General features: G+C 46.3%; 1 protein-coding gene across 1 annotated transcript in view; it reads left to right on the forward strand.

The window, feature by feature from the left end:
• herc3 (HECT and RLD domain containing E3 ubiquitin protein ligase 3) overlaps positions 1-25,837 on the forward strand; it is a 68,613-nt gene that overhangs the window by 32,810 nt on the left and 9,966 nt on the right. The window contains exons 11-18 of the mRNA XM_033022288.1: positions 2,987-3,046; positions 4,091-4,202; positions 7,098-7,287; positions 9,934-10,097; positions 11,518-11,631; positions 11,734-11,757; positions 14,375-14,464; positions 20,221-20,391. Of these exons, the coding sequence (XP_032878179.1) occupies positions 2,987-3,046; positions 4,091-4,202; positions 7,098-7,287; positions 9,934-10,097; positions 11,518-11,631; positions 11,734-11,757; positions 14,375-14,464; positions 20,221-20,391 (925 nt within the window). The remainder of the gene's footprint in view (positions 1-2,986; positions 3,047-4,090; positions 4,203-7,097; positions 7,288-9,933; positions 10,098-11,517; positions 11,632-11,733; positions 11,758-14,374; positions 14,465-20,220; positions 20,392-25,837) is intronic.

Here is a 25,837-nt window from a genome sequence, read left to right on the forward strand (position 1 = left end):
GCTGTTTATCTGACAATTGCCTCGCACACGAATTGTCTTGCACCCTGTTACATCCAGAAGATCCTATAGCGAGCAAGATAGATCACTCGACGAAAAAGACGTAGTACGGTCATAGGCAGATTCATGGGTAATTTTTGGTCCCATTTCCGTAACCGGCTTCCGTCTCCGCACCAAAGATCCCATAGTGGAGCAAAGATACTAGTGCGGAGACGGAAGCCGGTTACAGAAACATCCTCGTAAAAGTAAAACTTCTTTGGGAAAAATCTTCTCATTTTCAGAATTATGATTTATTAACACAAACTGTTTCCCCGCAACGTTGATTACACTGCGGGTCGGGTCGGGTTACTGAAATGGATGAAAAAAAATCCAAGTTCCGCTCCGTTGCGTACTACACGTCAGCCCATTGCATTTAGAAGGAGTGGTCTATCTTGCTCCGCTATAGGATCTTTGGTTACATCAATGATAAGTTGCTTTGGAAATTAATCTCCATTGCTTAATCAATGTTCTGTCCTTCATTTACTTGCTTTGAGCATCACCCTTCACATTTGAGTCGTGTGTTTACGCATTGTGGACAGCACAGTGGTGCAGCTGGTAGAGCTGTTGCCTCACAGCTCCCAGAGACCCAAGTTCAGTCCTGACCTCGGGTGCTGTGTCTGTGTGAAATTTGCATGTTCTCCCTGTGACCGTGCGTGTTTCATCCGTGTACCTTGGTTTCCTCCCACATCCCAAAGATGTGTGGGTTTGCAGGTTAATTGACTGTTAAATGCCTTGGTGTGAAAATGGCATAACATAGAACGGGTGATCGATGATTGGTGTTGACTCAGAGTCGAAGGGCATGTTTCCATGCTGTACCTCTAAACAAACCTAAACTAAACATTTGGAGTAGGAAGGAAATGCAGATGCTGGTTTACACCAAAGATGGACAAAAGATGCTGGAGTAACTCAACGGGACCAACAGCATCTCTGGAGCGAAGAAATGGGTGACGTTTTGGGTCGAAACCCTCCAAACAATTGTTGGTGCTTTCACCGAAGAGGATTGTGCTTATACTGAACATCCACAAAACAATGATCCTTCACCAATATGTCCCTGCTGTACTACACTGGACTGCAACAAAATCCCGGTGAAATTTCAGGCTTTCAGACTTTAGGAATACAGCGCAGAAACAGGCTCATCAGCCCCCTGAGTCCACGCCGACCCATGATCTCTGTACTCTATCACTATCCTACACACTAGGGACAATTTACAATTTTACCGAATCCAATTAACGTACAAACCCGTCTTTGGAATGTGGGAGGAAATAGTAGCTCCTGGAGAAAGCCCAAGCGGTCACGGGGAGAACGTACAAACACCGTACAGACACTACCCGTAGTCAGGATTGAACCCGAGTCTCTGGCGCTGTGAGGCAGCAACTCTACCGCTGCGCCAATGTGCTGCTCTGTGACATGAATATGAACTACTTTCTAAATCCTAAGGGATGTCTCTCAGCTAAGGTTGACATTGGTGATGAATTGTTGGAAATTTGAAATAGAAGCAGAAAATACTGTAAAAGGAGAGACCGAGTTAATGTTTCAGGTTTGCACGGTCTCAAGTGGTTCTTTGATCGGAAACATTAATTCAAATTCTCCCTCCCCAGATGCTGCCTGACCTGCTGAGTGTTTCCAGCATTGTCTATATTTATTCCATTATATCCAAGTTCAGGTTGGGTTTATAATTTAGTTGAACATAGAATTTCATTCATCTCTGAATTTAAGGAAGGCCAGTGGCCAGACTTTATTATGTACTAGACCAAGTGCAGACCCGTTGGGTCTTATCCCCCAACGTGCGGTTGTGGGGGGGGGGGAGGGATGCGGCATGCAGCGTCACATGGGAGGAGAGGAGGGGGGGAGAGAGGAGAGGGGGGGAGAGGAAGGGAAAGAGAGAGGGGGGGAGAGGAGAAGGGGGGGGGGAGAGGAGAAGGGGGGGGAGGAGAGGAGAAGGGGGGGGGGAGAGGAGTGGGGGGGAGAGGAGAGGGAGGGGGAAGGGAGAGGGAAGAGAGAGGGGGGGGGAAGAGAGAGGGGGGGGGGAAGAGGGGGGGGGAGGGGGGGGGGGAGGGGGGGGAGGGGGGGGGGGGGAGGGGGGGGGGAGGGGGGGGAGGGGGGGGGGGGAGGGGGAGGGGGGGGGGGGGGGGGGGGAAGAGGGGGGGGGGGAAGAGGGGGGGGGGGAGAGGGGGGGGGGGAAGAGGGGGGGGGGGAGGGGGGGGGGGGAAAGAGGGGGGGGGGGAAAGAGGGGGGGGGGGGGGGGGGGGAAGAGGGGGGGGGGGGAAGAGGGGGGGGGGGGGGGAGGGGGAGAGGGAGAGGAGAGGGGGTGTGATGGGGAGAGGGGGGGAGAGAGGAGGGAGAGAGAGACAGGGAGAGAGACAGGAGGAGAGAGAAAGAGAGGGGTGGGGAGAGAGAGGGGTGGGGAGAGAGAGGAGGGGGGAGAGAGAGAGAGAGAGGGTGCCTTTTTACTTTAACCCAAACAACCTTTTGCAGGCAGTGCTTTTTTCCTCAAACTAACCATATTTTCATTTTTAGACCACATTATGGGTACTCACAGCTGTGGAGACATTTGTTCAGTGTTATTCAGAGCTCTGATTGAGGCACACCACTTGCAGAGACTGATTGAGGCACACCACTTGCAGAGACTGATTGAGGCACACCACTTCCTGGTTTTATAGTCCCTCCCCCTCCCTCCAGCAGGGGCAGCAGAGAGAATGGGGAATTTTGTAAAAATATTAATATCTGTCATTTTTCATCGACGGGAAAAATCCTCGGCACAGATGCGGCGGAGGGGGGCTCTGAGCGAGTTGGCCAAAAATGACGGCCGTAGGTGGCGGCGTTCTCTTGGAAATCGCAGCACAGAAGGCCAAAAGCGGTCAAGAACAGAGATTTAGTAATATAGATATTCAACTGATTTACCTGTTTTTTTTGTTTTGTTTTTTCACTTTTCCACATTTTTATTTTGCAGTGAATTGAACGTGATCTTTTCTTCACCTGGGTGTTTAAATGGCAGTTTTCTTAACCATCAGTAAGTACAGTTACTTTTAATGTGAGTAGTAAATAGGGCTTGCTTTTCTATCGAGCCTGTCACAGACTCTGGTTATTCCAAAGGGCAAGTACAGATCCACCACCACCGATTTTCCGGCACCCTTGATTCCAGAACCTTGCCATTTTATTAGTTTTGCCGGACCAACAGAGGTCACGGCCTCGGGGTGCCGAGATACCGGCCCACAAAGTCGGCATCAGAAGTCGGCAATGGGAACGGATCTGCCGTTTCCGGCCGGGCCCGAGTTCCAGAGCCCCGGCCACAGGCAGCAAATTTGACCCACCGATTGGCTACAGAAGTCCCAATGAGGTTGAGATCGGCTGCCTCATCAGGTCTAGGCGCCATATGTTCAGGGGGACTTCAGGGAGGATTTCAAATACGCTCTCCTAATGTTGTCTGGTTTAAAGGAGGTGCTGGACACCAGTTGCTGGAAAATCGGGGGTGGGCCTGCACTTCAGAAATGTAGTCACAACTGCAACATGGGGAAATGTGTGTTGCCCATGGATTTTCCTAGCTGCTTAGTGTCCGATACTGCCTATTTATCAGATATTCCATTTGAGAATGGTAAAGCAATCTTGTAATTAGGCTGCAGCCTGATCATAACCCCATAGGGTTGCTTTCATATCGAGCCTGTCACAGCCTCTGGTAGTTCCAAAGGGTTTTACAAGTCAAGGTCTACCACCGATTTTCGATGAACTGTTGTAACTTTGTCGGCACCAAAACATGGTGACTCTTGTGTACAGCCTAGGTGAGGTCTGCGACATCATTTTACCGGCTTGTATGCAAAACAAAGCATTTCCCTGCACCTCGAAACATGTGACAATTACTGTAAGTATCATCCATTGAATAAGTTCGGAGTTGGATCTGTGTTATTATAAAGATGTAAATATTAACTATTGTCAAATTATTTGCTGCTATGTCTATAAATGATAGGAACCCAAAATATTGATTTATTTTATGAGAGCAAAGCACCGATTGCAACAGAATGGATCGGTGATGAGTAAAATCTACTTGTTTTTGCTGCAGGAATGATGAGCATTTCAAAACCAGTCCTCGGAACCCAGGCATTGACTTGAATGCAATCCGATTATTTTTTGAGAACATGGTGAAGTCTCCATATTGCAAGTTACTCCAGCAGGTAAACTGTTAACATTGCAGGGCTTGGAGCTCGCTCGCTTTGCTATGCTTTGCTTCTGGTTGAGGGAGTGGGCAAGTCGCCCTTTTACACTTGGGATTATCTCCGGGCTGATGTATGAACTTTACTTTAGGCTGACCTACTTACTTGACTTACTGTATTTCCCGGCAATGAAGACACCATTTTTTACCCTAAAATAAGGCCCGAAAATGTACCTGCGTCTTGGGGGCCGAAGGTTAGATTGTTAGCCAAGAAAGATAGACTTGGGCCAAATCGCTTTTATAACATGGGGGGCACAATGAGGCCTAACACAGGTGGCAACCCTAACCCAAACTCATCCGGCCCGCAGGCGTATTTTTTTTCAATTACCGGTAGTTTTCACGACCTGGGAACTGCAGCCAGTCCAGGGGCACACAGCTGACCTGGGTGCCAAGGCCAGACCTGGGGCAAGCGAGCTGACCTGGGTGCTACAGCCAGTCCTGGCAACCGACCTGGGTGCTAAACCAAACCCTTGATCCTGTTCCGACAGGCTTTTTTTCAAAATTTAGGAACTCTAAATGGGGGTGCGTCTTCGACGCAGGTGCGTCTTAATTGCTGGGAAATATGGTAAGTGTTTAGGCTTTAGAGATACAGAGCAGAGACAGGCTCTTCGGCCCACTGAATCTGCACCGACCTACACTAACACAATCCTACACACCAGGGACAATTTTACAACTTCCCGAAGCCGTCCCGGCCGCAGATTTGGCGCGCGAAGCTTTAAATATAGCGCTACCGGCCACAGCGCTATCTGCTATACTCTTATTACATGCTGTGAGGCAGCAACTCTACCTCTGTGCTGCCCATAGTCCCATATCATAGATCTGTAGTAAATGGGTAGAACTTCTCCTATTTTTAATTGTTAACATGGTTTTTAATAATTAAAAAAGATTCTTTTGTTTAAATGTTTACACTAAAAATGAACAATGAAAATTGATATAATTTATAGGGTTATTTAAATTTAGTTTAGTTTTTAGTTCAGATTTTTGTTTTAAAGATACAGCGGGGGAAACAGGCCCTTCGGCCCACCGAATCCATGCCGACCATCTATCACCCGTTCACACTAGTTCTGTTTTCCCACTTTCCCGTCCACTCCCTTTACATTAGGGGCTTTTTTTTATTTTACAGAGGCCAATTAACCTACAAACCTGCACACCTTTGGGATGTGGGTGGAAACCGGAGCACCCGGAGGAAACCCACATGGTCACAGGGAGAATGTGCAAACTACACAGACAGCTTTGAAGTCCGGCATCAACCCGGGTCCCTGATGCTTTAGGGCAGTGATTCCTAACCTCTGGCCATACGGCCCCCCATGGCAAATTTCAGGGGAGCCACAGAAAAACTTTGGGATTTAGGGGGCCACAGGTTCAATGAAGGGGGCCACAGAGCTACCACCCTGTTGCCTCCTAAATTTCAGTTCTAATAAATTTAAATCTATGTAGTTTAAATATTTTTGATGTTTGTGGAATAGAATAAAAGAGAATATATGTGCAATTAATAGACACTGATATTTTTATGGAAGGTATAATATTGAAGTACTTTTTTCCGCTTATAATGTCAGGGGGGGAAGCACAGAAAAATTAAAATATCCCAAGGGGGCCATGAGCTAAAAAAGGTTGGGAACCACTGCTTTAGGGCATCAGCTCTATCAGCTGTTGCCCATCGGGTGTAAAAAAAAAAACCCACACAAATTTATAATTTTCTCCCCAATGTTTGGGTTGATTGAGACGGTTCCCGGTTGAAGTAAGGCAGCAGGTGCTCTGCTCTGCCAATCGTCGCGGCCGTTCTTCCATCACATCACCATTCTCCTGCTTTACCCACTGATCTCTGGGATGTATTAATATCTAGAAGTGGAGACAGGATTATAGTCATACAGCACAGAAACATGCCTTTTGGCCCAAGTCGTCCCTTTCTTTTAAATGCTATTGCAGGTACCTGTCTCTACTACCTATTCTGGCAGCTCGATCTATATACCCACCACCCTCTGAGTGAAGAGGTTTCCCCTCAGGTTCCTATCAAATCTGTTGGTAGATACAAAATGGTGAAGTAACTCAGCGAGTGAGGCAGCATCTATGGAGAGAAGGAATTGGTGACGTTTCGGGTTGAGACCGGAAACGTCGCCAATTCCTTCTCTCCATAGATGCTGCCTCATCCGTTGAGTTACTCCAGCATTTTGTGTCTACCTTTGATTTACCAGCATCTGCAGTTCTTTTTTATATATTAAATCTGTTGAGTCTTTTACCCACGTTGGGGATTGAGAAGCAGAAGACATGGGTCTAATGTAAGGTGGGGGGTGGGGGGGGGGGAGATTTTGGAGGAACCTGTGGGTAAACCTTTTTTACAAAAATGTGTGGTAGGTGAATGGAACGAGATGCCGGACGAGATAATTGAGGCAGGTAGTTCGTCAAGTTCAAGTTACATTTATTGTCACTTACACCAATTGGTGCAGTGAAATTTGAGTTGCTATACAACCACACAAATAAAATAAACTATCAAAAGGGACATTTGAACAGGTACGTGGATAGGATATGGAGGGATATGGGCCAAATGCAGGCAGGTGGAACTGGTGTAAATGAGGCATGTTGGTTGGCGTGGGCAAGTTAGGCCGAATACCTGTTTCTAGGCTGTTTGACTATGGCTATGAGTCACAAAGTTCATTCAAAACTGGGTCCCTACGGGCTCTCTAGGGCAGAGACTTCCAAAGATCTGCTTCTCTCAAAGTGAAGAAGTATCTCCCCATCTCAGTCTGAAGTGATGCCCCCCTTAATTCTGCTGCTGTGGCGTTTGGATTTGTGCTCCTCAGCTGAGCTTCACCAATGCAACCCCATTGACATCCCTCTGGGGCTTCTTTCCCTTCTACAGGTGTCTGTGACGGTGGAGAATCGCCTCCTCTCCCAGTTGCCAACTTCGCCTCCTGACGTTGAGGCGATGAGAGCCTTCTTGATATTACCAGCGTTTCCTCTTTTCCAAGACTCCAAGAGTTATTTGACCTTTGCACTTCCTTTTGCCGCTGCCATTCTCCACCTGGACGTCAACCCAAGCAAAGTGTTGGGTAGGTATTGAGCATGTCTGGAGATGATTGCGTCACTCAGCTTGGCAAGGGGCCATTCGGCCCACCAAATCCATACTGATCATAAAGAGCAACTTACCCTTCATTTCATTTAGTTTAGAGATATAGCGTGGAAACGGGCCCTTCAGCCCACCGAGTTTGCGCTGACCAGCAATCGTACCTGTACGCAAGCACTATGACAAGAGACAATAGGTGCAGGAGTAGGCCATTTGGCCCTTCGAGCCAGCACCGCCATTCAATGTGATCATGGCTAATCATCCCCAATCAGTACCCCGTTCCTGCTTTCTCCCGATATCCCCTGACTCCACTATTTTTAAGAGCCCTATCTAGCTCTCTCTTGAAAGCATCCACCGCCCTCTGAGGCAGAGAATTCCACAGACTCACCACTCTGTGAGAAAATGTGTTTCCTCGTCCCCATTCTAAATGGCTTACTCCTTATTCTTAAACTGTGGCCCCTGGTTCTCGACTCCCCCAACATCGGGAACATGTTTCCTGCCTCTAGTGTGTCCAAGCCCTCAACAATCTTATATGTTTCAATTAGATGCCTTCTCATCCCTCTAAACTCCAGAGTGTACAAGCCCAGCTGCTCCATTCTCTCAGCATATGACATTCCCGCCATCCCGGGAATTAACCTTGTAAACCTACGCTGCACTCCCTCAATAGCAAGAATGTCCTTCCTCAAATTAGGGGACCAAAACTGCACACAATACTCCAGGTGTGGTCTCACTAGGGCTCTGTACAACTGCAGAAGAACCTCTTTGCTCCTATATTTGATTCCTCTTGTTATAAAGGCCAACATGCCATTTGCTTTCTTCACTGCCTGCTGTACCTGCATGCCTACTTTTATAGACTGATGTACAAGGACCCCCAGATCCCGTTGCACTTCCCCTTTTCTCAACTTGACGCCATTTAGATAGTCTTTCTGTTTTTGCTACCAAAGTGGATAACCTCACATTTATCCGCATTAAACTTCATCTGCCATGCATCTGCCCACTCCCCAAACCTGTCTAAGTCACCCTGCATTCTCATAGCATCCTCCTCACAGTTCACACTGCCACCCAGCTTTGTGTCATCTGCAAATATGCTAATGTTACTTTGAATCCCTTCATCCAAATCATTGATGTATATTGTAAATAGCTGCGGTTCCAGCACCGAGTCTTGCGGTACCCCACTAGTCACTGCCTGCCATTCTGAAAGGGACCTGTTAATCCCTACTCTTTGTTTCCTGTCTGCCAACCACTTCTCTATCCATGTCAGCACTCGACCCCCAATACTATGTGCCCTAATTGTGCCCACTAATCTCCTATGTGGGACCTTATGCAAGGCTTTCTGAAAGTCCAGGTACACTACATCCTCTGGCTCTCCCTTGTCCATTTACCTAGTTACATCTTCAAAAACATGTTATCCCGGTTTTGCATCCTACACCCTAGGGGCAATTTACAGAAGCCAATTAACCTACAAACCAGTACGTCTTTGGAGTGTGGGAAGAAAACCCACGCGGTCACAGGGAGAATATGCAAACTCCACACAGACAGCAACCTGGGCCTCTGGCGTTATAAGGCAGCTGCTCTACCGTTGCGTGGCTGTGCCGCCCATATTGTGGAAAGGGACTCTTTAGTGATGGAAGGAAATTATGTCGGCTGGATAGGATGGGAAAGTTGCAAGCAGTCCAACTCAACCAAAAACAATAGTTGGGGAATGGGCTAAAACCAAAGGCAATGAATATTGACTATGGAAATGAGTTGAATTGACTCTTGGCTTGAGTTGATCATCGCATAAGTATCATGGTGAGCACATAGCGGCACAGTGGCGCAGCCTGTAGAGCCACTGCCTAACAGTGCTGGAGACGCAGGTTCGATTCTGACCTCGGATGCTGTTTGTGTGGAGTTTGCACATTTTCCCCTGTGACCATGTGTTTCCTTCAGGTGCTCCGGTTTCCTCCCACATCCCAAAGACACGCAGATGTGTAGGTTAATTGGCTTCTGTAAAACTGCCCCTAGAGTGTAGGGAGTGAATGAGGAAGTGGGATAACATAGAACCAGTGTGAAAAGGTGATTGATGGCTGGCATGGACGGTGAGTTGAAGGGCTGTTTATATGATGTATCTCTAAACTAAACTAAACCTGAACACGACTCACTAGGCAGTGGCCTGTGGCAGATGGGGGCTTAAAATGTGTCTGGAGTTTTTTTCTAAGTGTGGCTGCAGAAGGCATTTGCAAGCAGATTCTGAGTGGTGGGTGAGATGTGGTCAGAGATGGCTCTGTCATGAGACACTTGGACACAGAAGCCCAAGAGAAGTAGGAAAGTTTAATGGGATCCATTGGGGTAAAAGTATTTAGAATGAGGTTAGACACAAAATGCTGGAGTAACTCAGCGGGACAGGCAGCATCACCGGCGAGAATGAATGGATGATGTTTTGGAGTGAGGGAGCAATTTAAAAAGGGCAGACTTGAAACCGGGGGGACTGAGAGGAATAGTGGATGAGGGGTCAGTGAGTGAGAGTAGGGATGGGTGGATCGGTGCTACATTGGATGACGCTAACTCTACCAGATCACACTGCAGTTTCCTGATATTATGTGGCCAAACTCGTGGATAAACATGCGTTTCTTTCCTTCTTTTCTTCTTGCAGATAACTGGTGGTGTTGGGTGGGTGCGAGCTACTTTGGCCGATTGGTGGAGCTCTATAAACATGCAGTTGTGTACCTGCTGACCAGAATGAGAACCGTGCTGTTGGCTCCTGTCTTTAGCCATTACATCAAGGATGCTCTTCAAGTTTTGGAAAAGCTGCACAAGGTACCTGTTAGGATTGGTTGATGCGCGGCACAGTAGAGTTGCTGCTTTACAGCGCCAGAGGCCCTGGATTGATCCTGACTGCGGCCGCTGTCTGGTTGGAATTTGTACGTTCTCCTGTGACTGTGTGGGTTTTCTCCGGTTCCCTCCCACAAAGGCGTACAGGTTTATAGCTTAATTGGCAAGTTGTAAAAATTGTCTCTTGTGCGTGTAGGTTAGTGAACGCTGTTCGGCGCGGACTGAAGCGCCTGTTTCCGCACTGTATTTCAATCTTTGTATCTCTATGACAGAAATATATTGTCACCTCTACGCCACCTATCCATGTTCTCCAGAGATGCTGCCTGACCCACCCGCTGAGTTACTCCAATGCTTTGTGTTTTTTTTTTATAAACCAGCATCTACAGTTCCTTGTTGCTATGTACTAAAGTGCAGCGGGGTCTGAATACCTGCCATGGCTGCCCTTCACCACACACGGTGTCTGAGACGGGCTGGCAAAATCATTAAGGACCCCTCACACCCCAACCATGGACTGTTTGCCCTCCTCTCACCAGGGAGGCGGTACAGGAGCCTCCGGTCTCGCACCAGCAGGCTAAGGAACAGCTTCTTCCAAAACACTATTACCCCGCTGAACTCACAGGCCCGGTGCTAGCCCCCTCCCCCCCTTCTCATCAGTATTATTTATAGTTTTTATAATTTTACAGTTAAGCTCTATTCACCAGAATATAGCACGTCAATCTTTGGCACCTTAACAACTATCTGCATATATGTATATGCCTATGTACATACACCAATATATCCTCATTTGTATATATTGTTTTAATCAGCATTTTACTACTTTGCACTCTGGTTAGATGCAAAACTGCATTTCGTTGTACCTGTACTTGTACTTGTGCAATGACAATAAAGTTGAATCTAATCTAATCTCTAAACCTGACTGGAGTGTAGGTCTCTGTTGGCTTTGTAAGGGTGTCTCGGTCATCTGCTCAAGGAAGCAGATGAAAATGACAGCCAGAGGCACAAGGAGCCTTCAGTAAAACCTGAAATGCTGGAATCTTCAGTAAAACCCAAAGTGCTGGAGTAACTTAGCGGATCAAGCAGCATCTGCGGAAGAAATGGATAGGCGACGTTTTGGGTCGGGACATTTCAACAGAAAATAATACTCAATCGGCTGCAAATTCAGGTGATCTCAATTGCCCATCAGTTTGGATGTGTTGGGTTAAAAATTGTTACTTATAGGATTTTAATTTTGGCGTAACTACAAACGGTGCTCACAACTCCTCGTGGTTGCTAACTCCTTGCATGAGTGTTGCAGCACTCCTCGTATGAACCAAGGCAGGAGTTTGATCCTGTGATTCTTATTTTTTTTACCTGGAAATGAGAGTGCCACCACTGAACTAGTCTTTCCTTCCTCATCATGGCACAGGTGAATACAATCGCTAACCATGTTGACTATGATATGTTTTACATCCATGAACTCAACAACTTGGTCAACATTGAATCTGATTATCTTTACTGGGCGTCCCAACATGCTGGAGTGGTAAGTGCACCCCTTTAAATCTTTTACAGTTTTGTAAATTGGCGTGGGCTCTTACTTCTCTTCTCCACTTCTCTGTAATTAACATGTGCTTTTATTTTGCAGAAACTACAACCAGCTATTGCAGAGGTAGGCAACACCTTTAAAACATTTTTTTTTTTTTAAATGTTGGTCAATTTAGTTGGGCAATGACCTGTTGTATAAATTACCCTATCAAATCACGGGCGGCACAGTGGCGCAGCGGTAGAGTTGCTGCTTCACAGCCCCTGAGACCCATGTTTGATCCTGACTGCCGGCGCTGTCTGTGCGGGGTTTGCACGTCCTCACTGTGACCGTGTGGGTTTCCTTCGGGTGCTCCGGTTTTCTCCCACATTCCAAAGACTTGTTGTTTAATTGGCTTCTGTAAATTCTCCCTAGTGTGTAGGATAGAACTAGTGTATGGGTGATCACTGGTCGGCGCAGACTCAGTGGGCCGAAGGGCCTGCTTCAATGCTGTATCTCTAAACTAAGCAGGTCTTCCTCATTCCAAAGATGTGCAGGTTTGTAGGTTAATTGGCTTCTGTAAATTGCCCCTAGTATGTTTGGATGCAATACTGGGATAACATAGAACTAGTGTACGGGTGATTATAGGTCGGTGCGGACTCGGTGGGGTGGGGCAAAGGGCCTGTTTCCACGCTGTATCTCTGAACAAAACATCCACAGGTTGTGACAATGTATTTGCAGCACAACAAACTTGCACAGGTAAGCTTGGGAAGAGCACGATCCCATGTGAATGCCCAACCTTTGTTCAGTGGTTAGTCCAAGTGAGAGGTTCTTGTTAATTTTCACTGCTTTAAGTAACGTGAATCTTCACTGGCGTGTTGAAGAAAAGATGTTGTCAAGCTTGAAAAGTTTCAGAGAAGATTTACTAAGATGTTCTCAGGACTCGACGGACTGAGCTATAGGGAGAGGTTGAGCAGGCTAGGGTTTTATTCCTTGTAACCCAGGAGGATGAGGGGTGATCTTCTAGAAGTGTACAAAATCGTGAGAGGAATAGATCAGGTAAGCAGAGTCTTTTGCCCCGAGTAGGTTTGAGGTGAGGGAGGAAAGATTTAATGGGAACCTGAGGGGGAAATTTATTACACAAAGGGTGGTGGGTATGTGGAATGAGCTGTTGGAGGAGGTAGTTGAGGCAGGCATAATGCAACTTTTAAGTAACATTTAGACAGGCACATGGGTAGGACAGCTTTAGAGTGATATGAGCCAATCGCAGGCAGGTAGGACTGGTGTATATGGGATATGTTGGTTGATGCGGGCAAGTTGGGCCGAATGGCCTCTTTCCACGCTGTATGACTCTATGACATTGCCAGGATTTAGTCCCCTTTGCTAATCACTGCTGAACTGAGGAATCCATCTTCTTGCTGAGACTGGAGTTACCTGTATACCAGTCTACGTAAGGGAAGTAGCTTTCTCCTCCTGAAGGACAGTCATGAACCAGATGGGTTATTATCAATAATGAATAGTTTCTTCATTCTCCTGAATGATACAAGCACGGTGACCCAACGGTAGAGTTGCTGCCTTACAGCGAATGCAGCGCCCGAAACCTGGGTTCGATCCCGACTACGAGTGCTGTCTGTGCGGAGTTTGCACGTTCTCCCCGTGACCTGCGTGGGTTTTCTCCGTGTTCATCGGTTTCCTCCCAAACTCCAAAGGCATACGGGTTTGTAGGTTATTTATCTTGGTATAAATGTTTTAAAAATTTGTCCCTAGTGGGTATAGGATAGTGTTGATCCGAGATAGTAGGGATTGCTGGTCGGCATGGACCTGGTGGGCCAAAGGGCCTGTTTCCGAGCTGTATCTCTAAACTAATTCCAGATTAATTTAATTACATGGATTTAAAATTCCAATCTGACATGTTGGGATTCAAGCTCTCACCTTTGGATCATTGGTCCCTGACTGTGACCTGTTAACATAAGTACTGCGATGACCATGTCATACGCCCGGGTGTTGTTTGCTTTCACCCGAGAGGTCATGTCTTGGCCGCACTTTAACATCTCTGCACATAAAGTGAGGCATCAGGTTGGACAATGGGACAAATATTGTGTATAACATTCTGAGGCCTAGGTAGATAAACAAAAAATGTTTTTCGCTGTACTTCGGCACACATGATAAGAAACCTGGATGAGGGGGTATTAGCTACAGGGAGAAGTTGGATAAACTTGGATTGTTTTCTCTGGAAGGTTGGAGGTTGAGGGGAAATGTATCAAATTATGAGAGGTATAGATAGTAGACAGTCAGAACATTTTTCCCAGGGTGGAAATATCCAACACTTGAGGCTGTAGCTACAAGCTGAGAGGGGGTAAGTTGAACGGGGATGTGCAGGACAAATATTTTACATAGAGAGTGGTGGGGGCCTAGAACGCATTGCCAGGGATGACAGATACGATAGTGGTGCTTAAGAGGCTATATGTAGGTACATGGACGTGCAGGGAATAGAGGGTTGTGGATCTTAGTCAGGCTGATGGGATCAGTTTAACTTGGCATCATGTTTGGCACTGACATTGTAGGCCGACGGGCCGTTTCATTTGTTGTACAGTTCTATGTTCTGTAAAATAGGGTTTTGATCCTGTGAATTCAAATCCAAAATGGAGATTGGCACCACTGCACCAAAGCTGAGACTCGTGTTTCTCCGATTCTCAGGCCAGTTACATGTGTTATTTGTAGGGTTGCTGTTTGGTCTTAAGATGTGTTACCTGATCTGTTCCAGGTCCCTGTTGCTTTCTGCACCTACCCCTTTGTTTTGAACGCCCAGGCAAAAACAAAGATGTTACAGACTGATGCTTCCTTACAGATGCAGGTACGTTGTATGGAGATTAGTGCTATAATGTAATGGGATATTGCATCCAGATACAACATGTCACATCTACCACTTATTGTCACAGATCTGTAAACCATTGCAAACCTTCAATTCTGTTTTTGCTCAGTCAGGGGGTGGTGCAATTGGTAGAACTGCTGCCTCACAGGTCGAGTCATCCCGTTTCAATCCTGGCCTCTGGTGCTATCTGTGTGGAGTTTGCACATTTTTCCTCTGGATGCGCTGGTCTCCTCCCACATCCCAAAGATGTTCAGTTTGATAGGTTAATAGACCATTGCAAATAGCCCCTTGTGTAGTTGGTGACAGAATTAATGTTGGGGGGGAGTGGGGGAGGGGGGAGGAGTCTATTAAAGGGAGAATTAGTGGGGGAATCGGATTACTCCATGTGCAGCCAGAGACCTGATGGGCCAAATGGCCTCCTGTGACAAATTGGTTTATTGCTTTGAGTCCAAATGGCTAACTCTTTTTATGATGACTTTTACCAGCCAGAAATGTCTTCCCCAACAAATCATAAAGTGCTGGAGAAACTCAGTGTATCAGGCAGCATCTGAGGAGGGAGTGGATGGGCGACGTTTTGGGTCGGGACTCTTGTCTTCCTCAAACACTTGCTTTGTTGCCACCTCATTTTATTCCATCTCTTCCACAGCCTGTAACTCGCTCAGGCATGTTGAGCCAGCACAATACATATTTCAGTGTAAAACCCATTCCAACAGATACTTTTAATTTCTCCTTAAAATAATTTAATGTCGAATCAAGGAACTGCAGAAGCTGCTTTACAAAACTGGACACAGCACTGGAGTAACTCAGCAGGTCAGGCAGTATCTCTGGAGGACATGGATGATCGTCACGTGTACTGAGGTCCAGAGAAAAACTTTGTTTGGCACGAGATCCAAACAGATCAGATAATATTATACAAAGATGCAATCAGTTCATACTCAAGTACAATAGATAGAGAAAAGAGGAAGATACAGAATGCAGAATATAGCTCTCAGCATTGTAGCAATCAATTCCTCAGACAAAGTCTAATGTCGTCAATGTGCTAGAACAGATGAATCGAACAGTCTCCCAGTTCTATGTTATCCCTCTTTTTCATCCACTTCCTATACATTAGGGGCAATACACAGAGGTCAATTTGCCAACAAACCTGCACCTCTTTGGGATATGTGAGGAAACCGGAGCACCTGGATGAAACCCACGCGATCACAGGAAGAATGTACAAACTCCATACAGCAGTTGTAGTCAGGATCAAACCCGGGCCTCTGGCGCTGTAAGGCAGCAACTCTATAACTGTGCCACCTCACATGTTGCAAGGGTCTCTCTCTGCCTCCAACAACTTCACTCTGTGTTCCAGATTCCAACCACCCTTTGAGTGGAAAAACCTCTTTTTTTCAATCTGCTCTAAACTTTTTTACTTCTGACTCTAATCCTATATCCTCAAGTTTTAAACATCTCTGCTATCGGGAAACCTTTCCAACTCTCTTTCCTGTCTATTACCCTTCCTAATTTTGGAAATCTGTAGCCAAAAGGAGATAGAGAAACAAAGGAATGCAGATGCTGGTTTATACCAAAGATAGACACAAAGTGCTGGAGTAACTCGGTGGGTCAGGGAACATCTTTGGAGAAAAGGGATGGGGGATGTATTGGGTCCGCACCCTTTTTTAGACTCAAAGTGGGGGGTGGGGGTAGGTGGGAGGTGAAGGTCTGGAGGCAAGAAAAGACCAGTGGATGTACTGTTCCACAAGCTTGCTGTGACTATGTTGTAATCGTACATGAGATAAAAATTAATAAAACAGCAGGAAAGCGAATTGGAGATGATCTGGTTAATGGTTTGAGAACAAGCCTTTGTACCTGGATTATTTAACTCCTCTTCAACTTCCAGAACCTGATCCTTGAAATTGTATACCAAGAGGTGGCATCGGCTCTCCAAGCCTGGAATCTGAGATGGATACACATTGAACTGCTGATGCTGGAATCCTGAGCAAAACACAAAGTGCTGGAGCACCGTCTGCAGGGAATACTGCCTGGCCTGAGTTTGGAGCCTTGCTCTGGCATCTGAGATGGTGGCTGATGTATTAGGAAAGTGTGACAGGTCTCCTGGAGTTTATAAGAATGCAAGGTGATGACTTAATTAACAGGTATAAGATCTAGACCAGGTATATATGGAAAGGATGTTTCCTCTATTGGGAGATTCTAGAATTGGAAATCACTGTTTACAAAATAAGGGATCAACTATTTAGAACACAGATGAACAAAGATATCCCCTAATGATCTGATGGAGGTGTATAAAACCATGAGAGGAATAGATAGGGTAAATGCACAGTCTTCTACCCAGAGTAGAAGAATCCAGAACCAGGGGACATAGGTTAAGGTGAGAGGGGACTGTTTTAATAGGAATATGAGGGGCATCTTTTTCACGCAGAGAGTGGTGGGAATATGGAATGAGCAACCAGAGGAGGTACCTGAGGCAGGTGCTATAACAACATTTAAAAGTCATTTGGACTGGGACATGTATAGGGATGGGCTAAACTTGCCCTCACTTGCTGGTTCTTGATCCTTCACAATAACTCTCAACACCAGTGCCCCGCGAGGATGTGTTATCCTCCCTTCCTACACCCCATGTATGCTCGCTATTTTGCGTCCAAATTTTGCTTTAACTCCATTATCAATGCCACTACTCCCGCAGGAGACCAAGGAAGCTCAGCATGTCTCCTTTAAACGTCTTCAATCTTACTATGCGCACACACACACACACACACACACACACACACACACACACACACACACACACACACGAATACTAGATTGCACTGAGAGTACACAGTGGGCGGCGCGACCGACGTCGCAGCGGCCTCTGCAGTCTGCCTGTGTATTTTTTATTTTTTTGTCCTGTTGAGGGTTTAGTTTGTAGCGGGTTTTTAAATGTGTATATGTGGGCGGTGGGTGGGGGAAACTTTTAAATCTCTTCCCTGCATGGAGACCCGACCTTTTCCCTGTCGGGTCTCCGTTGCCGTTGGGGCCTAGCGCCGTGGAGCGGCCTCCAACCGGAACGACCTGGAGGCTCAAGTCACGGAGCCTGTGGAGCTGTGGAGCTGCGGAGCTGCGGACCTACCTTCGTGGAGCTAGCCAGCTTCGGAGCGTGGAGAGCTGCGGTGGCGCGCTGCTGCGACCCGACTCCGGTGGATGGTGACACCGGGAGCTCGCGGGTCCCCGGTGGGAGACTGCTTTGCGGGGCACCGGCAACGGCGACTTCTCCCGCCCGAATTGCGGGGTTGAGAGTGACCTGGAGCGGGGCCTTACAACGCCCGGCGTGGCTTTAATTTGCCGCGGACTTGCTAGCGCCCACCGGGGGCTCCAACACCAAGACCCGGGGCAGGGCCTTACATCGCCCGGCGTGGCATTGAGTGGCCGGGGACTTGCTAGCGCCCGCCGGGGGCTTTGACCTCGACTTCGGGAGAGGAATAGAGAGCAGGGGAGAGACAAGACTTTGCTTTCCATCACAGTGAGGAGCAGACTCACTGTGATGGATGTTTGTGTAAATTGTGTTGGTGTGTGTCTTGGTTCTTTTCTTGTATGGCTGCAGAAACCAAATTTCGTTTGAACCTCATGTGAGGTTCAAATGACAAATAAAAGGTATTGTATTGTACAAGAGTTGCCATGATTCCGGCAACATTTTGCATAGCTCAAATTTCAAATATACTTCAAATTAGTCTTAATTTGGAGTTTAAGAGCCGCTGGTGGATATGAATGTGAATGTTTAAATGAATATGTCAGAAAGCAATGTAGAACGCTATAGGATGTTGATAAGCTGGAAAGAGTGCAGAGTAGATTTACGAGGATGTTGTCAGGACTAGAGGGCCTGACCTCTAGAGAGATTGGGCAGACGAGGAGTTTATTCCTTGGAGCACAGGAGGCTAAGTGGTGATCTTTATAGAGATGTAATAAAATCATGAGGATAATAGATAGGGTGAATGTACAGAGGAGGGTAATCAAGAACGAGAGGACATACTAAGGTGAGAGGGGAAAGAATGAACAGGAACCTGAGGGGCAACCTTTTCATACAGAACGTAGTTGAGGTGGGTACTATGACATTTAAAAGGCATTTGGTCAAGCACTTGGAAAGGACAGGTTTAGAGAGTTATGGGATCGCAGGCAGGTGAGACTAGGTCATCATGGTCGGTGTGGGCAAGTTGGGCCGAAAGTCCTGTTTCCGTGCTGTATGACTCCATGACTTTAATAGCAAATACAGGATTGTTGGTTTTGGTGCGGGTTACATTAAAGGAAAAAATTGAATTGAGTTTACAATACAATACAATACAATACCTTTTATTTGTCATTTGAACCTCACATGAGGTTCAAACAAAATTTGGTTTCTGCAGCCATACAAGAAAAGAACCAAGACACACACCAACACAATTCACACAAACATCCATCACAGTGAGTCTCCTCCTCACTGTGATGGAAGGCAAAGTCTTGTCACTCCCCTGCTCTCCATTCCTCTCCCGAAGTCGAGGTCAAAGACCCCGGCGGGCGCTAGCAAGTCCGCGGCCACTCAAAGCCACGCCGGGCGATATAAGGCCCTGCCCCGGGTCTTGATGTTGGAGCCCCCGACGGGCGCTAGCAAGTCCGCGGCGATTTAAAGCCTCGCCGGGCGTTGTAAGGCCCCGCTCCAGGTCACTCTGAACCTCGCAATTCGAGCGGGAGAAGTCGCCGTTGCCGGTGCCCCGTAAAGCAGTCTCCCACCGGGGACCCGCGAGCTCCCGGTGTCACCATCCACCGGAGTCGGGTCGCAGCAGCGCGCCACCGCAGCTCTCCACACTCCGAAGCTGGCTAGCTCCACGGAGGTAGCTCCACAGCTCCACAGGCTCCACAGGCTCCATGACTTGAGCCTCCAGGTCATTCCGGTTGGAGGACGCTCCACGGGGCTAGGCCCCAACGGCAACGGAGACCCGACAGGGAAAAGGTCGGGTCTCCATGCAGGGAAGAGATTTAAAAGTTTCCCCCACACACCCCCCACCCCCCACATATACACATTTAAAAACCCGCTACAAACTAAACACTCAACGGGACAAAAAAATAAAAAATACACAGACAGACTGCAGAGGCCGCTGCGACGTCGGTCGCGCCGCCCACTTGTTTATTATTGTCATGTGTACCGAGCTTCAGTAAAACACTTTTGTTTGCGTGCTATCCAGTCAAAAGCCCATACATGAATATAATCGTGCACTCCAAGGAATAAAGTCCCAGTCTGCCAATCTCTCCCTGCAGCTCAGGTCCTCATCCTTGACAGCATCCTCGTAAATCTTCTCTGCAACCATTTCTGCTTATCAACATATTTCCTACAGCTTTCTACACTGCTCTCTGACGTATCCATTGCCATTCCTCACATTCATATCCAACAATGGGCCTTCATGGCCAACCAGAGAGCGGCCCTGAACTACTGTCTATCACATCGGAACCCCTGAACTCTCTTTGATCGGACGTTGCGGGCTTCACCTTGCACTAAACGTTATTCCCTTATCATGTATCTGTACACTGTGGATGGTTCAATTGTAATCATGTATTGCCTTTCCGCTGGTTGGTTAGCATGCAACAAAAGCTTTTCACTGTACCTCAGTAGAAGTGACAATAAACTAAACTGAAAGAGAATCTATGGAGAAAGGGTCATGAGGTGCTTTAGAAGACCTGTGGAGAGTTCAGGTGGTCCATGGCAAGGATGCTAACTATGCCTCTTGTTACAGGTAGCTGTGAACAGGACCAGTCTGGAGAATATCTTCATGATGCTCACTCTGGGGCCATTCCTCACCACCAGTCCCTTCCTTGTCCTGCACGTTCAGCGGGCCAACCTCGTCAGCGATACACTGAGAGAGCTCAGCATTCATTCAGACGTGGATTTGAAAAAGCCTTTGAAGGTAAGAGGATTACTGGGCCAGATCAGGGTCAGCACTGGGTCAGATTACTGTATATTACATTATTTTTGAAGCAGCCAGGAGAGGTAGGTACGTGATTTACCAGCTCCTTTGTGTCCTGTTGGCAGCTTTATTCATTAGCATTGTAATTGTTGGCGAGGCCACACATGTAGTATTGTGTTCAGTTTTGGTCATGCTGCTATAAAGGGCAGGAAACAATGCAGAGGATGTTGCCAGGACTCGGACTGAATAAATGAGTTCGGTATTCTGACTGTGCATGCCCAGGTCATAGGTTACTCACTATAAACATTCTCAGCAGCTGTGGTGCTACATTGAGGGCAGGCCTGCATTTCGTCTGTGGTCGGGGTCGGCCCCGTGTCTCTGGCATTGCGGGCGCTGTTGACTTGCTGCTGGGCGGTCCCCGTCCCCGCCCGGGTGTCCCGTCATTGTCCGGAGGTGTCCGGGTTAGCCCTGGGCTGGGCGGTCGGTGGCGGCCCCGAACTTGCAGTCGGCGCGGGGGGGTGCTGGCTCGGCCCCGGCTCCCGGGGGTCCCATTCCCCGGCGGGCCAGGGACCGTCGGCTGCGCCTCACGCCTTGTCCATTGGCTGTCGGTTAGCCCCCTCGGTGTCAGCGGGGGCCGAGCGCCGGTCACCAGCGGGGATGCACACGGGGTGCCGCGGTGGCTCAGCGGGTCAGGCAACATCTCTGGAGAAGGGTCTTCATCTGAAACGTCACCCATTCCTTTTCTACGGGGATGCTGCCTGTCCCACTGAGTTGCCTTTCGCAGGCGCCGGCGGGGTTGGCCAGAGACCGCTAGGTGAGGCAGGGGGTGCGGCTCGCAGTCCCCGGACCGTCTGGGAGCGGGGTCCTCGGGAGTTGGAGTGGGGTTGGGCTGGAGTTGGTGCTTCTCCGTGCTGGCTGTGGGCCTGGGGCTGCTGTCCCATCAGTCTGGGGTCGCTCCGGATGTCTCCGGCCACCCCTCGGATGGGGATGGAACACTCGAAGGAGGGGGAGTGGGTGGACGGTCCAGTGGCGGTTCGGCAGCGCTTACGGCGCAGGGGACCCGGGTTCAATCCTGGCTGCGGATGAGGCACGGGTCAGTGTGCGTCGGGCTGCTGAGAATGTCTCTCCGCCGGTTCAATCTTCCCCCCTGTCTCCCACTCGCATCTGCCCTCTCTCTCGCCGTTACACCCCGCTCCCCCTGTTCCTCAGATTAAATACATTTTTACACATAAATCATGAACAAAGATAAGAATTTATACATAGTTTTTGCAGCCAGCGCATTTTCTTTGTAGCGAGTGACCTTTGACAAATCCCATAATTCCTTGCGTTTTTCAGAATACCAAACTCACTTACTGAAGGAAGAGGTTGGGCCGGCTGGGACTTTATTCCTTGGAGCCCAGGAATCTGAGCGGGTGATCTTATAGAGGTGTATAAAATCATGAGGGGAATAGATAGGGTGACAGAGTCTTTTTCCCAGGATTGGAAAATCAAGAACCAGAGGACATGGGTATAAGGTGAGAAGAGAAAGATTTAATCAAGACCTGAGGGGTAACTTTTTCATTCAGTGGGTAGTTTGTGTGTGGAACAATTTGCAAGAGGAAGTGTTTGAGGAGGTATTATTAGATTCAGAATGTTTGGGTGACGGAGGAACTGAAGGAAATGCACGTTAGGCAGGAAATGGTTTTGGGTAGACTGATGGGACTGAAGACTGATAAATCCCCAGGGCCTGATGGTCTGCATCCCAGGGTACTTACGGAGGTGGCGCTGGAATCGTGGATGCATTGGTGATCATTTTCCAATGTTCTATAGATTCAGGATCAGTTCCTGTGGATTGGAGGGTAGCTAATGTTATCCCACTTTTTAAGAAAGGTGGGAGAGAGAAAACGGGGAATTATAGACCAGTTAGCCTGACATCGGTGGTGGGGAAGACGCTGGAGTCAATTATAAAAGATGAAATAGCGGTACATTAGAATAGCAGTAACAGGATCGGTCCGAGTCAGCATGGATTTACGAAGGGGAAATCATGCTTGACTAATCTTCTGGAATTTTTTGAGGATGTAACTAGGAAAATGGAGAAGGGAGAGCCAGTGGATGCAGTGTACCTGGACTTTCAGAAAGCATTTGATAAAGTCCCACATAGGAGATTAGTGGGCAAAATTAGAGCACATGGTATTGGGGGTAGAGTGCTGACATGGATAGAAAATTGGTTGGCAGACAGAAAACAAAGAGTTAGGATTAACGGGTCCCTTTCAGAATGGCAGGCAGTGACTAGTGGGGTACCGCAAGACCCGGTACTGGGACCGCAGCTATTTACAATATACATTAATGATCTAGATGCAGGGATTAAAAGTAACATTAGCAAATTTGCAGATGACACAAAGCTGGGTGGCAGTGTGAACTGTGAAGAGGATGCTATGAGGGTGACTTGGACAGGTTGGGTGAGTGGGCAGATGCATGGCAGATGCAGTTCAATGTGGATAAATGTGAGGTTATCCACTTTGGTGGCAAAAACAGGAAGGCAGATTATTATCTAAATGGTGTCAAGTTGGAAAAAGGGGAAGTACAACTGGATCTGGGGGGTCCTTGTACATCAGTCACTGAAAGTAAGCATGCAGGCACAGCAGGCACTGAAGAAAGCTAAGGGCATGTTGGCCTTCATGACAAGAGGAGTTGAGTATAGGAGCAAAGAGGTCCGACTGCTGTTTTACAGGGCCCTGGGGAGACCACACTTGGAGTATTGTGTGCAGTTTTGGTCTCCAGATTTGAGGAAGGATATTCTTGCTATTGAGGGAGTACAGCGTTGGTTCACCAGGTTAATTCCCAGGATTGCGGGACTGTCATATTTTGATAAAATGCAGCAGCTGGGCTTGTATAGTTTGGAATTTAGAAGGATGGGAGGGAATCTTATTGAGACATAAGATTATTAAAGGGCCTGTCCCACTTGCCGATTTTTTTCGGTGACTGCCGGCGTCATATCAGGGTCGCCAAAAGATTTCGAACATTTCGGTGGTGGAGGCCAGTTCTATCGATGTTTTCAAGGGAGAGTTAGATAGAGCTCTTAAAGATAGTGGATACGGGGAGAAGGCAGGAACGGGGTACTGATTGTGGATGATCAGCCATGATCACATTGAAAGGCGGTGCTGGCTCGAAGGGCCGAATGGCCTACTCCTGCACCTATTGTCTATTGTTTATGTTGGAGATAAATAAATATTTGTAAGATCAGGAACTGAAGGCAATAAGGAAGGGATGCATTGATGGGGAGGGGAGGGAATGACTAAAACTAAGGGAATATACAGCAGGGACTATCGCAACAATTAAGAAACATTTATTTATTTATTTATTTATTTATTTATTTTTTATTAGAAGTACAGTAAATTACAATAATACACATCAGATATATCTTATTACATTTGTTGTACCACTTCGTTTTTCGAGCTTTAAAAAAGATAGAAATAAAAGAAGTAAGGAAAGTGAGCAAGAATCGTGAAGGTGCAGGAAAGTGTTGGGGAAAGAAAGCCCCTTAGGGAAGAAGTTAGAGAAGGAAGTAAAGAAAGGAAATAAGACCCTAGAAAGAAAAGAAAAAAAAAAGGAAAAACAATCGCTCTATTATAACACAAAACTCTGCAAAAAAGGATATACCATTTTTATTTTTAAAATTTATTTTATACCCCCCGTTACCAGATCCTGGTACCATTTATATTTTAAATTACTATTGCACCTTATGCTTGTAATAGTTCCATAAATGCAGACCACGTCTTTTGGAAGTGGTCTGCTTTGCCTGCTAGGAGGAGTCTTATCTCTTCCAGGTGTAGTGTTTCGAACATGTTTGAAATCCACATTTTTATTGTTGGTATTGGAACATTTTTCCAAAATTTGAGTATAAGCTTTTTTCCCATTATTAGCCCGTAATTAAGTAAGTTCTTTTGAAACGCCTTTAGTTCGGGGTTACCTTCCGATATTCCAAAAATGATCCATTCTGCTTTTGGTACAAGTTTTATTTTAACTAATTTTGTGAAAATTTCAAATATTTCGTTCCAGAATATTTGGATTTTTATACAAAAAACAAAAGAGTGCGCTATGGTAGCTTCTTGTGACTGACATTTATCATAAATGGGTGAGACATTAGGGAAAAGTTTATTTATTTTAGTTTTTGAATAATATAGTCTATGTAATGTTTTAAATTGAATTAGAGTATGTCGTACGTTGATCGAGCATTTATGCACATATAGTAAGTGTTTATCCCAGCTCTCTTTTGAAATTTTTATAGCTAGTTCTTGTTCCCAGTCTCTTCTAATATCGGTTGTAGGTATTTCTATATTTAAAATAATGTTGTATAAGTATGATATTAGATTTGCTGATTCAGCCTTTGTCTTCATGGCTTCATCCAATAGGTCTGGGGGCATGTTATGATAGTCTTTTATGTATTTTTTCAGATAGTCACGGATTTGAAGATATTTAAAATATTGATTATTTTTCAAATTATATTTCAGTTGTAATTGTTGAAATGATAATAATTTTCCTAATTCATACAAGTCTCCGAGCGTTTTGATTCCCATTCTTTCCCATTGTGTAAATGATTTATCTATAATTGAAGGTTTAAACGACGGGTTATTGACTATTGGCATTAAAAGAGATAGATTTCTTAATTTTAGATTCTGTTTTATTTGTTTCCAAGTTCTAATTGTGCTATGTATCATTGGATTTTTATTATAATTTTTGTTATTCAGATTCATTGGTGAGAGGAGAGTCACTCCTGTATTACACGGAGAGCAGTCCTCTCTCTCCATTACAATCCAGTCCACCTGCTGGGCAGATTTGTCCAGCAGGTGAATCATATTTTTAATATTTACTGCCCAATTATAGTACATAAAGTTACTGCCCAATTATAGTACATAAAGTTACTGCCCAATTATAGTACATTAAAAAAAAAATATTTAAAAAAAGAAGAAAAAAAGAAACATTTATTTATTTATTAATTTATATATATTTTTTAATTTAAGAAAAGTAGAGTGTAAATAGGATACAAAAGAGACCCTTAGAAACGAAAAATTCGAAAAAGAGTTAAGCAAGCCATAGAAAAAGAAAAAGAGAAAAAGAAAGAAGATATATTAAAAAGAAAAAAAAGAGATCAAAGGGATATAAAAGGGAAAAAAAGGGGGAAAAAAAAGAAGAAAAAAAGAAACATTTAGACAGGTGCATGGACCAAACAGGTTTAGAGGGATATGGGCCAAACACAGGCAGGTGGGAGTAGTGTAGATGGGACATGATGGTCAGTGTGAGCAAGTTGGGCCAAGGGCCTGTTTCCATACTGTATGTTTCTATTGACTCTCTAATATCTCTGATGGGGTGAGACCAAATGTGTTACTGTACTAGTTATAGAGAATCATCGAGTTATACAGCCAGATAACAGACCCTATGGCCCAACTTGTTCTCGTTGACTAAGTGA

The sequence above is a fragment of the Amblyraja radiata genome, chromosome 1, assembly GCF_010909765.2.
Source record: "Amblyraja radiata isolate CabotCenter1 chromosome 1, sAmbRad1.1.pri, whole genome shotgun sequence".
Taxonomy (NCBI): Eukaryota; Metazoa; Chordata; class Chondrichthyes; order Rajiformes; family Rajidae; genus Amblyraja; species Amblyraja radiata.